The sequence below is a fragment of the Rhopilema esculentum genome, chromosome 10 (assembly GCF_057945365.1).
Source record: "Rhopilema esculentum isolate cy_ngs chromosome 10, ASM5794536v1, whole genome shotgun sequence".
NCBI lineage: Eukaryota > Metazoa > Cnidaria > Scyphozoa > Rhizostomeae > Rhizostomatidae > Rhopilema > Rhopilema esculentum.
Window position 1 is genome coordinate 15914012 of NC_142824.1, and position 12972 is coordinate 15926983.

Consider the following 12972-nt stretch of genomic DNA (forward strand, 5'->3'; position numbering starts at 1 on the left):
ATAAGTGTTTGTCCAACATGACTTTTTTGACAGGTATGGTGTTTACAAATTCAACAAAATCCATGGATCTCCCTGTTTTTGGCCAAATCTCCGTTTTTCTCAAAAAAAATCTGAAATCTCCAGGTTTTGAAAATTTAAGGTTGACAGGTCTGGTTTCTACTGCTATGAAAGTCAAATATAGAATTACATAATTTGCCTCTGGATTTTAAAATTTTTATAATAAACTGACCGCCTGAGGAAAACAAAGAAAATTTGTCACAATGCAAAGAGTGGTAAAATGTATGCTCCATCAATGTTCATGGTTCTATCAACTAGCTCATATTTTGCATATGTTCTTAGACATTAATCACCATCGTGTTGTTGTGTTGTGTGGCTCATATCGACAGGAAGAACCAGCGCACTACTCCACAATCAGAGCTTCTCATTTTTCTTAAAACTTTCTTTTTATATGAACAGAAATTCATTTGATTTCTTCTCATGAATTGAATGTTTCTCGTATCATGTCAGTGTCACCACCATTTTGCTTTTACTGAAATGAAGCCTCATTTACGATCACTGAAAAGAGATTAATTTTGGCGGGAAAACGAAACGTGGTGAAAGTCCAAAACTAAATTAGCCATTAGGTGTATTGCGACGGAAGCTCTGTAGGTGGCTACAATTGTTGGGGAAAGGATGGAAGCAAGTGTCGTGTAATTTATTTCTATTGTGGAGAAGAATGCAGAAAATATAACCTCAAATAATAAACAAATACAAAGCTTTATGACCAACCACCCAGATAAAAAACAAAGAGTGTAGAGGGCCCAAAACAACAATTTTTTCAAACTTCTGCCTTCTCGACAACACATGGCAACTAACAAAAGAGACTAAGAGTACCGTGATTTTAAAAGTACATGTATGAATTTGATGTATCATAATAAATGTGCCTGACAATCTCATTTAATTTGATCGATTTTAGTAAATGGGTGTGACCATTGTTGAGGGTTTTGCATTCTAGATGATAATGTTTATTAAAGGTGGGGAAATGAGTTAGATAACAGGAGTTTGTCTTTTAAGACAACAAAATGAAACTTTGGAAAGGCAAATCAATATTACAATTCTCACATAGATAAAACTTTATTTCTAGTTTATTCTTAAATAATTGTAAGATTTACAAAGTACAGTATTCAGTCCAATACAAAACCTTTCAATATATCTTTCAAAACAACAGAGAAAAATTTGTCTTAAGAATGACCTTGAATACAACCTTGTTGATGTCAACAGATAGTTCACCTTTCGTTCCTTGTTTACCTCCGCATGCTTCAGAATAACTGCCAGATGAAAGCTTAATGTGGTTTCTATGGGAGGGAATAAAAAGAACTTTCACTTCTTACTGACAATCAGGTACCTTTCATTTCCTTTACCAAACGATTTATGTTTTAGGCCATATTGTCGACACAATCTATGAATCAATGCTCTATCATCCTTGGAAAGGTCACTTGAAAACTTAATATCAGAATCTGCACTTTCACTTATGAACCTAAGAAGAGTCTCTTCAACTGCACTTTTTCTGATACTGAGAGATAATTCATGTCCAAACCCTTTTCTTCTATCTGAACTTTCTAAAAACACAGGTTGAGCTATTCCTGTTTTGGTAAGTCCTCCATCACCAGTCCAACCCATATTTCGTAACATGATATTCCCTATATTTGTGTCATCAATCTTTTTAGCATTCTGAAAAGCTGATTTGACCAATTTTCCCTTTTCTACATTTTCTATACTATTGTGATCTACTGGCAGTTTCACAGGCACTGAAGTTCTCAATCTTTCAAGTGCTTTGCAGGCACAATTCTGCTTGGAATCTCTCTTGCTTCTCGCCATTCCAGTTCCTAAAATAGCTCCTTCAATAGCAACTGCTGTTACATGCAGAAGAGTTTTATCTTTATCTTCTTTTAGGCCCAAGTAGTGAAATTCTATGGTCTTTTTTGATTTTTGAGCACTTTCTGTCAACACGCTGATTGGGTTAAAAATTGCAGGGTTTCTGGGCTCGAAAATGGTAAAGCCTTTAAAAGGACTCTTAGATAAAACACTACAGGACTTCTGGCAAGAGTCAGATGAATCTTGAAACTTTACCTGACTTAATCCTTTGTGGGAAGGTATTTTGCCCAATGCTACTTGGACTTCAGTTGGAAGCTCCTGGTCAAGTTCATTCAACATTGCCTGAACTGGCCGGCAATATGTACATCCATGGAATCTCCAATTTGCCCAAGGATTTGAGAGTGATGCCAATCTTCGATCTTCAAATTTGGCTTCATGAGTCTGTATAAATACTCGCCTTGCCTTCCACTGAAACTCATTCTCCCACTGATATTTGTACACGAATGTGGTTTCGTCCGCCATGCTGATTAAACTCCACTCCACTAATAACATCGCTTCCCTGTGGTTAAATCTAGATGTTGCATGGGCGTAGCTCCTTAGAAAAATTGACCACGCCCTTTCAAATGTCTCAGAAAAACCTCCTTTTATAAAAAGAGGTTTATATCGACTACTCTCTTTTTAACCAGACTAATAACAAAAACGGCGACAACAAAACATTCCAATAATAGTTTTCTTCTATTGACTTGCAGGACCGGCGAAACCGGGGAGGCCACTTTTCTGCAGAGCAAGATAATATTTTTAGGCAAAAGTTGAAAGAAATCTAGTCTACCATTCTGTTAGTAACTGTGCTTAGTAATCGCTCAAATACGACCTTAGCTAAGCTTGGTAGCTATGTATTTACCTAAGAAGACATGGAGAAAATTGAAAATTTGAATCTGATCGAAGAAATAGGTAACTGTCCAAGTTGCACAATGAGTAGCAGCTTATCGAGAAATCTGATCCAAAATAAAAAGTCTTGTAAAAAGATCGTAAATCGTGTGATCTAATCTAATTGTCAGGAGCAGTCAGGATGCGAAGAAAAACGCAAAAAATGATAAACAACCTGAAAAGTAGCTAAACAAGGAACAAAGGCTCTTTTTATCATAAGAAACTTCTGTAATTTTTCAGTACTGAAAGTTTCTTACTTTTTTATAGAATTCAGAATTAAGTTTCTCTAATTTTTATTCTTTTGAAATAGCAGAAAAACAACGGAACGGCAAATTGATAAAATAGCATCCCACCAAATCCCAACTAAGGATTTTTTAATTAAAAGGTACAAACTGGAGCAGTATTTTCATGCATGCAATTATGTAATGTATTGTAGACGGCTGCAGTTTCAAACTATATTTCTGAGAAAAAATAATGGAAACACTGGCACCCAGGGAACATTCCCCATTACACTCTTTTTTTATAAGAACCAGCAAATTTAAGTTCAGGCTGACTGTTCTTAATTTTTTCAAAAATCTAAGGCTGGGTTGTTCTTAATTTGTTCGTAAATTGAGAAGGTGTAAGCAGTGCTATTGCTAGCTTTTTCGCTCTAAGGAGGTGCTCAGGCCTCATTTGCCAACAAAGTGAGTGAGACAGCCTAAATTTGCTGACAAATTTGAATATTCATCGAAAAAGCACTCACAGATCGCAAAAATCCTCGATTATGTGAAAAAACGTTGTTCAAAATTGCATTTTGCAGAAGCTCAGCCTCAGCTTATTCTTAATTCGTTCTTAACTTTTGACCAGTTTTAGGGTTCGTGTTCTTATAAAATTGTTCTTATAAAAAAAGAGTGTACCGAAAAAGGACAGTGCGGGGTGCCGCCATTTTATAGATTCTAAATTTATAATCATTCGCTTCGAAGTTATAAAAAAGGGAAAAAATTGTCTGCAAAATCTTAAACAAATGGCTCAGGTCTTGAAAGCAGTTTGGTCACGTTGCATTATCATGTTTTTAAAAGTCATACAATTTTTGTCCGTAAAATCTGGGAGCCTGTATCCCCCACTATTTTGATTTAACTTTGCCCCTGAATTTGCCCATTCCTTATTGAAGTTTGCATACTTGTCCGCTCTCACAACTTTCTTCATTGGCCTCTTTTCATGCCTTCTCTCAGTAGACGCTTTCGTTGCTTCAAAGATTAGAACTTGTAGCCGACATTTAATAAAGTACCACTCACTATAGTGTGCCCTCTCTTGAATTAAAAAAATCCAAATTGCATCCATCTATCGTCCCTCATTGGTCTTCACCTTCTTTCTTTTTAGCCTTCTTTCAAGCAGTCGCTTTTGTGCTTTAAAATATTACATATAGCAAACTTTTAGGGGTGATGTTTTATGATTAAATAAAACACCTTGCAATCAGTGACGTAGCTTGACTTTCAAGACAAGGAGGGAGGGTGTAAGAGGTGGTGGAAGGTCATGAGTAGTAGTAAAATTTACCAACAAAGACAGATAAAGAGAAATTTAGTTGCTATTTCACCGACTGACAAACCAGGGAATTTGGTACCAACTAAAACTTAACCGATAGCTCATGAATAATCGAGGGGGTGTAACACCCTCCTACACCCTCCTACACCCCCGCTAGCTACGCCCCTGCCAGATGTAGTGCCAGAGGGGGGCAAGGGTGCTACAGCCCCCTCCCGTCGGAGCTGCTTAGGCAAACCGCCGGAAATTACATGAAGAGAGTTCATAATTTTTTCGGAGCAATATTTTGCTACCGTTTGTAAAAATTTTGCAAAAAAGAAAGAGTAACTAATTACAAAAATCCCATTGATTATTAATGTACAGCCAGGAGACTCCCAAGTAATTTACACACCACATCGGGAAGCTCAACTCTCTCTTTCGGCATACCAAACGGCAATGGGACTATCAATATAAGTAACATTAGGACTACTAGGACATAGTTTTAAAAGATAAAGAAGTAAAACAAGTATGGAAACAGCCCCCTATACTCGCATTTAAAAGACATTAAAACATTGGAGATCTAATAGCCCCCACCCCAAGAGTTCTAAATCACTTCTTAACTCGGTAGATTCGTCATTTTTGGTGCTCTGAAATCTCATTTCGATATGACCCTCTTGGCTCTTTGACACGTTAAAAATTAAGAGCGTTCATAATGTAAAAAATTCACAGAAAAAGATCTACAAAGAGCTTTTTAAATATAAGTCTTTTGTCTCTTTAGAAACATTTTGTTGTTGAATTTATGTCCTGTCATCATCTTAATGTATGTGCGTCTTTTCGCAACTGGGATACTACGTTTTATCTCAGATTGCCTAGCCCCCCAGTCGGAAGGTCAAGCCATTCAGTCGGAAAGCTTCTACTGCCACCACTGACCCCTGCTTGGAATATGGTTTTGAGATCTTTTGAATATGCAGGCGCCAAACCCCTAGAAGAATTCCTTCTGTCATCAGGAAAGCAATCAGCACTAAACACCTCTGCGCCCATCCCCCTAAAAAGGATAATATCTAAAACCACGCTACTGTCCTGTACCCAGTGCCGTACTAACCGCGGGGCAGATTGGGCACTACGCCCCGGACCCCTAACGTTAAAGGGGCCCCAAATTTTTCGGATTGTCCGACAAACATAAACTAACCTATACTCTATAAACAACTGAATTTGTCAGATTTGACCCTTTTCTTCAATTTATTTAGCATAAATTTAGCTCAATTAACATAATGGCAGTATACATAGAACGTTTCCAGTCAAACGCTGATTTCTATTCTCCAAAAACATGCAAAGCAAAGTGTGTTAAATTAATAAGAAGCACTTCATAAAAATTTTTTCAAAAAAATAATTGAAAATTCGCTAAGGATAATAAAAAACTCTGGAAAACTAACCAGGCATTATTAGATAAGAAAGATAACAATTCAAATCAAATCATACTGGTAGAAAACGAAACAATTTAGTCTGACGACAAAATTGAAGCACAAATGTTTTATAATCACTTTCTATCTATTACTGAAAGCCTCAATATATCTCTACCATATCTTATCATATAGTCCAGTCGCATAGCTCCATTTTTCGGTCCGATTGTGACAGACTGGAACAAAGCACCAAACTTGTTGTGATGATACCTTGGGGCAAGGACAACATTTCCAGAAGGGGTGCCGGTTTCTATCGATTTCGGGGGGTAAGCCAGAGACAAAAATGGTATGACGTCATAGAAAAGTCCCCAGAAAGCTTTCTTTGAGATCATCCATCTATGATAGTATCAATTGACAAAGATTTAGATGACTGATTTATTGCTGTAAAAGAACAATATATAAAAATGGTTTTTTCTATTTTGGTACATTTGAATTTTCTCAAGATCTGGGGTCAGCACATAAAGGCACAGAGATCACTTAGACTTGGCCTGGGTAAAGGTTGAGCCAGAACAGCTAGCAAAGTAAAGAGCTCTGATTCCGTAGCTTACTAAAAATAATTCGGCGTTAGCTGTAGATACAGGTAGGAAAGAACCTTTTTCTTTTACTGAAGCCATGGCTTTAAGGAAATGCTAGCAGAACCGTTTTGAAGATTCTTCTTCCGAACAATCTAATTTTCTGCTTTCGCTCGACTGTTGAAAATGGAACAGAGCAGGGTAAAGGTATAGCTGCATGTAATAAAAAACTGACAAGAAGTGCAAAGAAAGCGCTCAAAGAATGATTAATTATTGTCAAGCGATGGCAAGAAAATTGTACGCTCTGGGCGAGTTTGAAAAATAGTATATCATGAGTAATAACTACGTAAAACGTCGAGTCGCAAGTAGTTTTCAGAAGAGGGGACAAGACTGTCACAATGTTTTTGGCAAGCAAAAGAAGAAATGCAAATTGTGTTGGCATTTGATTAAACTGGTTTTCGTAATAATTAAGAGTAAACCTTTTGTTGAAAGTATTGCTATATATAAGCATACTGTATACTTAATGTCTGAAAATGCAGACAGCAAAATGATTCAGCAGACGATTACCAAAGTTTCAAGGAAACCTATTTAGGATGATTTAGATACACAAATTTCGTGCAGCGGTATAGAAAACAAATTCGATGGAAGCGTCTGCAAGTAGACATAGAAATTCATAGAAATGAGCCTAACTCTGTTGAGCCCAATTATTCTCAGCTGAAAGAAGCATTGTCGCTGAATGCAAAACTGAAGGCAACTATACAGAAGATGAAGAGCGAAACAGCGTTACAGAGCAAGTCATGTTCCCTAGCAAGGACCCTTCAATGTGCGCTATCGAAATTTAGACACCATGTGGGGGCCTAAGTCAATTCTTGCTTGTCGTACAAGGTCTTATGCACGTTATCAGTCACTTAATTCAACTGCGAGAGTTTTTTCCAAAGTCAAATATGTTAAAGTATCGTCCAGGAAGCACTACGAGAGAAGATAGGCTTTAAGTTACAATGCTAAAGAGTATCAAAATTGTGTTGCTGAACAGTTTAAAAAATGAAAGCATTATAGATCGTCTGGTTCAAGCAGTCAAGGAATAGCAAAATTGAATTTGGAAAGAAAAAAATGAAATCCTAATGAGACAGAATGTTTGCTATTTTATGTTTGGTTTTATTTACGCCTTACTTTATCAGATCACACCGGCCAGAGCTTCAGATCTTTGTGGCCGGTTAAAAGTGCTGTGCCAGTCTACCGTTGCTTAAAGTTTGCAACATCAAAACTGGATAATGCGAAACGAAAACAAGCTGACCGTAGTGAAGAGAGAAAGTCCAAACGAAAACTAATTTGATTTCATTATCAAGAGGCATGCATTTTCTATTTCTATTCTTCCGGACCCCTTGACAGTTGCTTGATTGCCAACGTAGAAAGATGGCAACTGATTTAGAAGACACTGCTCTTTTTGCTAGGATTATAAAAAAATCTGTCCTTGCAACTGAAACCCGTTTCTGCCGCTATATGATGAAAGAATAACTTTATCAGCTAGGGATAAATGTGTGTTCTGATTGGGGACATGTTCGCAATTTTCGTTTGCAACTGAAGTCTACAGTGTAATATTGTGTGACATGTTAATTTAAGGAAAGGCTTTTCAGTGTAGGTGCGCTTGGCAGTAATGACTAAAATCCATTTCAGTAACTGATCTTGTCAAGGAACAGGCATCAGTTTTTTAAGTCCCTAACAAATAATAATAATATAATAATAATCTTTTATTTACAGTAGGCAGGTATAATATAGCTGTTTATGTACAATTTGTTTACAAGCTAATTTAGGCTTACTTTACAAAAACTTAGAAAAAAAAACAATTAAGAATGAATGATTAATAATTACATATATAAAACAATTAGTTAATAAATGAAAAAAAAGAAATTGAAGATTAAAAAAAAATATTAAATCTTACAATGCGTTTACAGTTAAAAGATGTTTTAAAATTTTCACACCAAGACGACTTTTTTTCAATTTTCTAGTCAAGGAATCCAACCTGAGCTACGTAGCATCTACATAATTTGCAGCAACATTCTTCTCCTTTCCATTTTTTATTCGTGTTTTAAACTGGGCAAGATTTCATGACTCTTATATTTCTGTGGACTTTTAATTCTGATTTTACAACACTTTTAGAAAAGGACAATGCTGTAAAAATTCACACAAAGAATTTACAGCTTCTCAAGACTGAAATATATAAATCACATAATAACCTTAATCCAGCATTTATGGACAAAGGAGAATGAAGGAACAAGCAAATCTCTTTTCAATGTTAGCCCCAATTCGAGGTCATAAAAATGCAACCTCCCGCCTAATCATGCAGTTGTTGAGGCAATAAAATGCCCTTCTCCTAAGTTGAAAATTGACTTTCCAGAGATTGAGATTAGTTTCGATGTAAAAAGAGCACTACAGATTGATTGATGAATGACGTAATTCCTTGACTGCATAAAAAATGCTCAGGAAAGGGGAATAAAACAATTGGCCAGAATATCTTGCATCAATTTCCAGTCTACCCGACAACCAACCGGCAATATCTGCCCTCCTGCCACACCTTTTTCATTCAGAAGACCCCGTTACCGAACACTAATTTTACCGATAGGGAACGCCCTACCCTGGGTACCAGACTAACTATATATAAAATAAAATAGAGTCTGGTACCCACACTCTGTTATTTTATATAGTGAGTCTGCTACCCAGGGTAGGAACGCCCATAACTAATTTTCGGTTACCCTGGTTTTTGGCAAATTCAAATTCACAGAATCAAGTTCTCCGATATTTTCTTATCGAATGTAGAAGAATTAAAAAATCTACCCTTTCGAAAACCGGGGGCATGTCCTGTGGGGCGGTCGTTGCCTGATATTTTCAGACGCCTAAACTAGAGCATATTTCATGTTTCATAAAGTTGTAATTTTCAAAATTGAAATAATCTACATTTAGATGTAGGCTCAACGGGGCCAATGCTTGAAAATTAGCGTGGAAAGTTTTGCTCTGACCCCCGGTTTTGAGAAATTTTAAATGTACCGAAATAAAAACAAAAAGCGGTTTTGCATATGGATCATGCACAGTAGTAAATTAGTCATCAAAATCTTCTCCATTGATTCAATAATACATAGATTATCTCCAAAAAAGCATTCTGGTGATTTTCCAAAAAAGCACCTCTAGCTTACCCCCCGAAATCGATAGAAGCCGGCGTTTTCCTTCTGGAAATGTTCTCCGTGCCCCTCACCATGAAAAGTTTTGTACTTTGTTCCAGTTTGTCACGATTTCCTAATCACTGGGTTATTATGCAAAAAGCGTCAGATGAAATACCCGATTGCTAGAGTCTCCATTATTTAGCCTCTTTTTCAAAGAAAGAAATGCAACTTTCTGTTTCGGGGGAGAGGGCAGCCTTGATAAATATGTGTAACAACAGCCATATTTTACAAAATAAAAGTATTTTACGCATGCCACTGAAGTTGTTTTGGGGGGCCAAGGCCCCCCGGTATATTGGTCCCTGTCAAAAAAATAGCTTGAAACAAGCCAAAGAAATATTTTTTCAACGAAGATTGTCGTCACGCAGCTGTCTACAATATCTTATTCACGGATTCATGAGACTCTGGTACCCAGGGTACTGGTGAAAGTACAGCCTCGTCACTTTTAGATCAATTGAAATGTTTTGACAACCATCGTAGCATTTCAAAAATTCAATGAAACGTTTGACCGTTTGACCAAATTTCTAAGTTTAACATTAAAAATGTTTATTCAGTAGATGTAAAAGAGATAATTTTCAACTTAGAGGAAGACAAGTCAACATGAGCCGCGAATATTCAGTCAAAAGACAAAAATTCTCAGAAAACGCTAACATTCAGGCACAGCGCCACTTTTTCAAAGATAGAAAATATTTGACCGTCTTTTTTAACTATTTTTGAAAAAGTAGTATAAAAAAGAGCAAACTGAATTAACTAATTTATTTAGGTATATTTCTATTATTTGACTATTACTTGCATCAATTCAGTAGATAACTTTATGTATCATTGCAACGTCTGCATTTTGGATGCATAAACATGGCCTACTGAAAATACTTGAGACAAAGTAGATGCACAATAGTGTCAAGGAAGTAAAATTCTCTCAATCAATACAACAGTTTCTTGTAAGTTATTCACATCGTTGTGCACTTTGAACCAAAGGTTGCTCTTTCTTATTTTCCCCGACGTTTGTCATTAGCGTTTTAGCATGACTCCTCCCCTCACAAACTTTTCCTGAAAATAGATAACCAATGCTTTCTGAGAATCGTCAAATTGTCTGTTCTAAGCAGTATAGAAATTTGTTAAATTTTAATCTTGAAGATGCATTTTTAGCCATTCTAGAATGCTGAACTTCAAAATTTTTCTTTCGCATCGTACCCAACCATGTCACTAAACTTGATTCTCAGCTCTCCCCCCCTCCCCCAGGTTCCATTTCGTGACGCCGTCCCTGACATTGCTAACATGATACTTGGAAGAAAGGCAGAAAAAACAATGTTACATCAAACTAAAAAGTAACGATTAAAAAACCTTAAATTTGACTTAAGCCTTTTTAATATCTAAAAGGTAAGAGTAAAATTGTTCAATTTTGACTAATGATAAATTCGACGCCCATCGGATAAGCTTAAATTGGTTCATCCGTTTAAAAAGTTTTACTCTTTGCAGGCATGATTTTGTTACTTTAAATGAATTCCATTTTAAAACAGAATTCATGACTTTATGAGGCCCCCTAGATCTTGAGACCCTGGGGCAATCTGCCCCCCTTGCCTCCCGTCCCAGCCACACTGACGGGTTATGAACAGCACTGTCTTTATGATTGTCTCTGACCTGATTGTCTCCCACATTAACTCTTACTTCCAAAATTGAAAGCTTATGGACTTAGTAGAGATGCATTATCATTAATCTAAGACTACCTACAAGGGCGATTTTAACGGGTAAAAATTAATGCTAACTTTTGCGAATTGAAAGAAATAAAAACAGGTGTTCCCCAAGGCTCTGTCCTTGGTCCCCTTCTATTCAACATGTTTGTTAATGACATTTCATTAATGATATACCTAGATCAAAGCAAACTATGAAACTATGCTGATCATAATACCATATGGATTGAAGGTACTGACAAGAAAGACATATCAGCTAAACTAGAACATGAAATCAACATCATAAACCAATGGTTTATAGACAATACTATGCAGCTAAATGGAGACAAATGCAAACTTATTATGATTTCAGCAAAACCAAACAGTGTTGAAAATGTAGCATTTATGTAAACAGGTAAATAGTAAAAGACGAAGACAAAGTGAAAATGCTGGGCTTAACAATAAACAACAAATTAAAATTTGATGGCCATATCAAAAGTATTTGTAAAGAAGCAGGGAAAAAGATAAATGCCCTTGCAAAAATAGCGCCTTATTTAAACGAAGATAAAAGAAAACGTTTGATGAAAACATTTGTTTTGGCATTCTTCAATTACTGTTCCTTGGTATGGATGTATTGTAGAAGGAAATACAATAAATTTAATTTATTAATAACATTCATGAAACAGCATTGCGAATAGCTATAACGATTTTTCATCTAGTTTTAAACGACTACTGCTCAAAGAAAACACCGTTACAATCCATACAAGGAATTTAAAGCAACTTGCAATAGAAATTTACAAAACTATTCATCACGAAAACCCAAGTTTCATAGAAGATACTTTTAGCATAACTGAATCATCCTATAACCTCAGAGGGCTGACTTTAACTAGAAACAAACCAAACACTATAGCGTACGGATTAAACACTGTATCCTATAGATTTCAAGAAGTATGAAACTCAATTCCCACAGAAATAGCCTCGAGCTCAAAAATAAAAACCTTTAAAGCAAGTATCAAAACTATTGCGGTGTTTCTTGTTTACTATCATCAAAACTATGTCTGCGATTTCTTGCTCATGCCGCATTTGTAAGCCATTTATAGGACAAGTGGGCTATATAAAAAAAACAGGGAACCTACTGTACATTGATGCATCTTATTGTTGCGTTGTTAAATTCGGTTATTGTTAATATATTTAGTTGGTTTTAATTAGCTTAGTATAGCTAGTATTGTATGTTTACCAACTCAAAAGAAAGTAAAGAAAAAAAGCACACTATCAGCAGTGAACTGCGTGCGCGAAGGCATGCGAGCCGTGTGAAATGACGCTGAATAAATAACTGTAGAATAATATACAAAGCTTGGTCGGTAGTATAGGGTCGTAAAAAGCCAGGGTACCTACTAGTCTTGCCCCTAATTGATGATTGCAGAAGCTCCGATTTTCAATTTTTAGGACCACCCTGTTCCAGTGCCTATTTTAAAAAATTTTCAATACTGCACTTTTATAATTATATTTTTTTCACAGGGAATTTTTTTGTGGCAATCAGTGCAAACCCTTGCGAACCCCAGGTGTCTTAGGCTCTTAGCCATGCAAGCGTAGCGAGGAAATGCCCCGAATTTTAAAAACGTGTATGGGCCATGACGCAGAAATAAAGAACAGACAGATGATAATATAAATAATCAACAATAACAATTCAAAACAGCAACAAAACAAACAGCAGCTACAAAACTTGAATAGAAACATAGTCATTTATCCCTTGTAAAAGGAGTCAGTATCTCATGTTTTGTCTGGACAGCACAACTAAAAAGTTTATCAGGCCCTTTATCTTTCTTTTTGTTAAGTTAAGTTA

The 12972-nt window shown here is 36.2% G+C and overlaps 1 protein-coding gene and 1 long non-coding RNA gene across 2 annotated transcripts in view; both read right to left on the minus strand.

Moving 5' to 3' along the window:
- LOC148959503 (uncharacterized) overlaps nt 1-12972 on the minus strand; it is a 228097-nt gene that overhangs the window by 115195 nt on the left and 99930 nt on the right. The gene's annotated exons all lie outside the window — the stretch shown is intronic.
- On the minus strand, nt 1341-2421 carry LOC135689589 (NF-kappa-B-repressing factor). Its single transcript, XM_065206876.2, has one exon. The coding sequence runs from the start codon at nt 2374-2376 to the stop codon at nt 1360-1362; it is 1017 nt and encodes a 338-aa protein (XP_065062948.2). The 5' UTR covers nt 2377-2421; the 3' UTR covers nt 1341-1359.

What these genes read in the sequence shown, in the direction of transcription:
- LOC135689589 (XM_065206876.2), bottom strand. Translation starts at nt 2,376, where the DNA reads ATGGCGGACGAAACCACATTCGTGTACAAATATCAGTGGGAGAATGAG.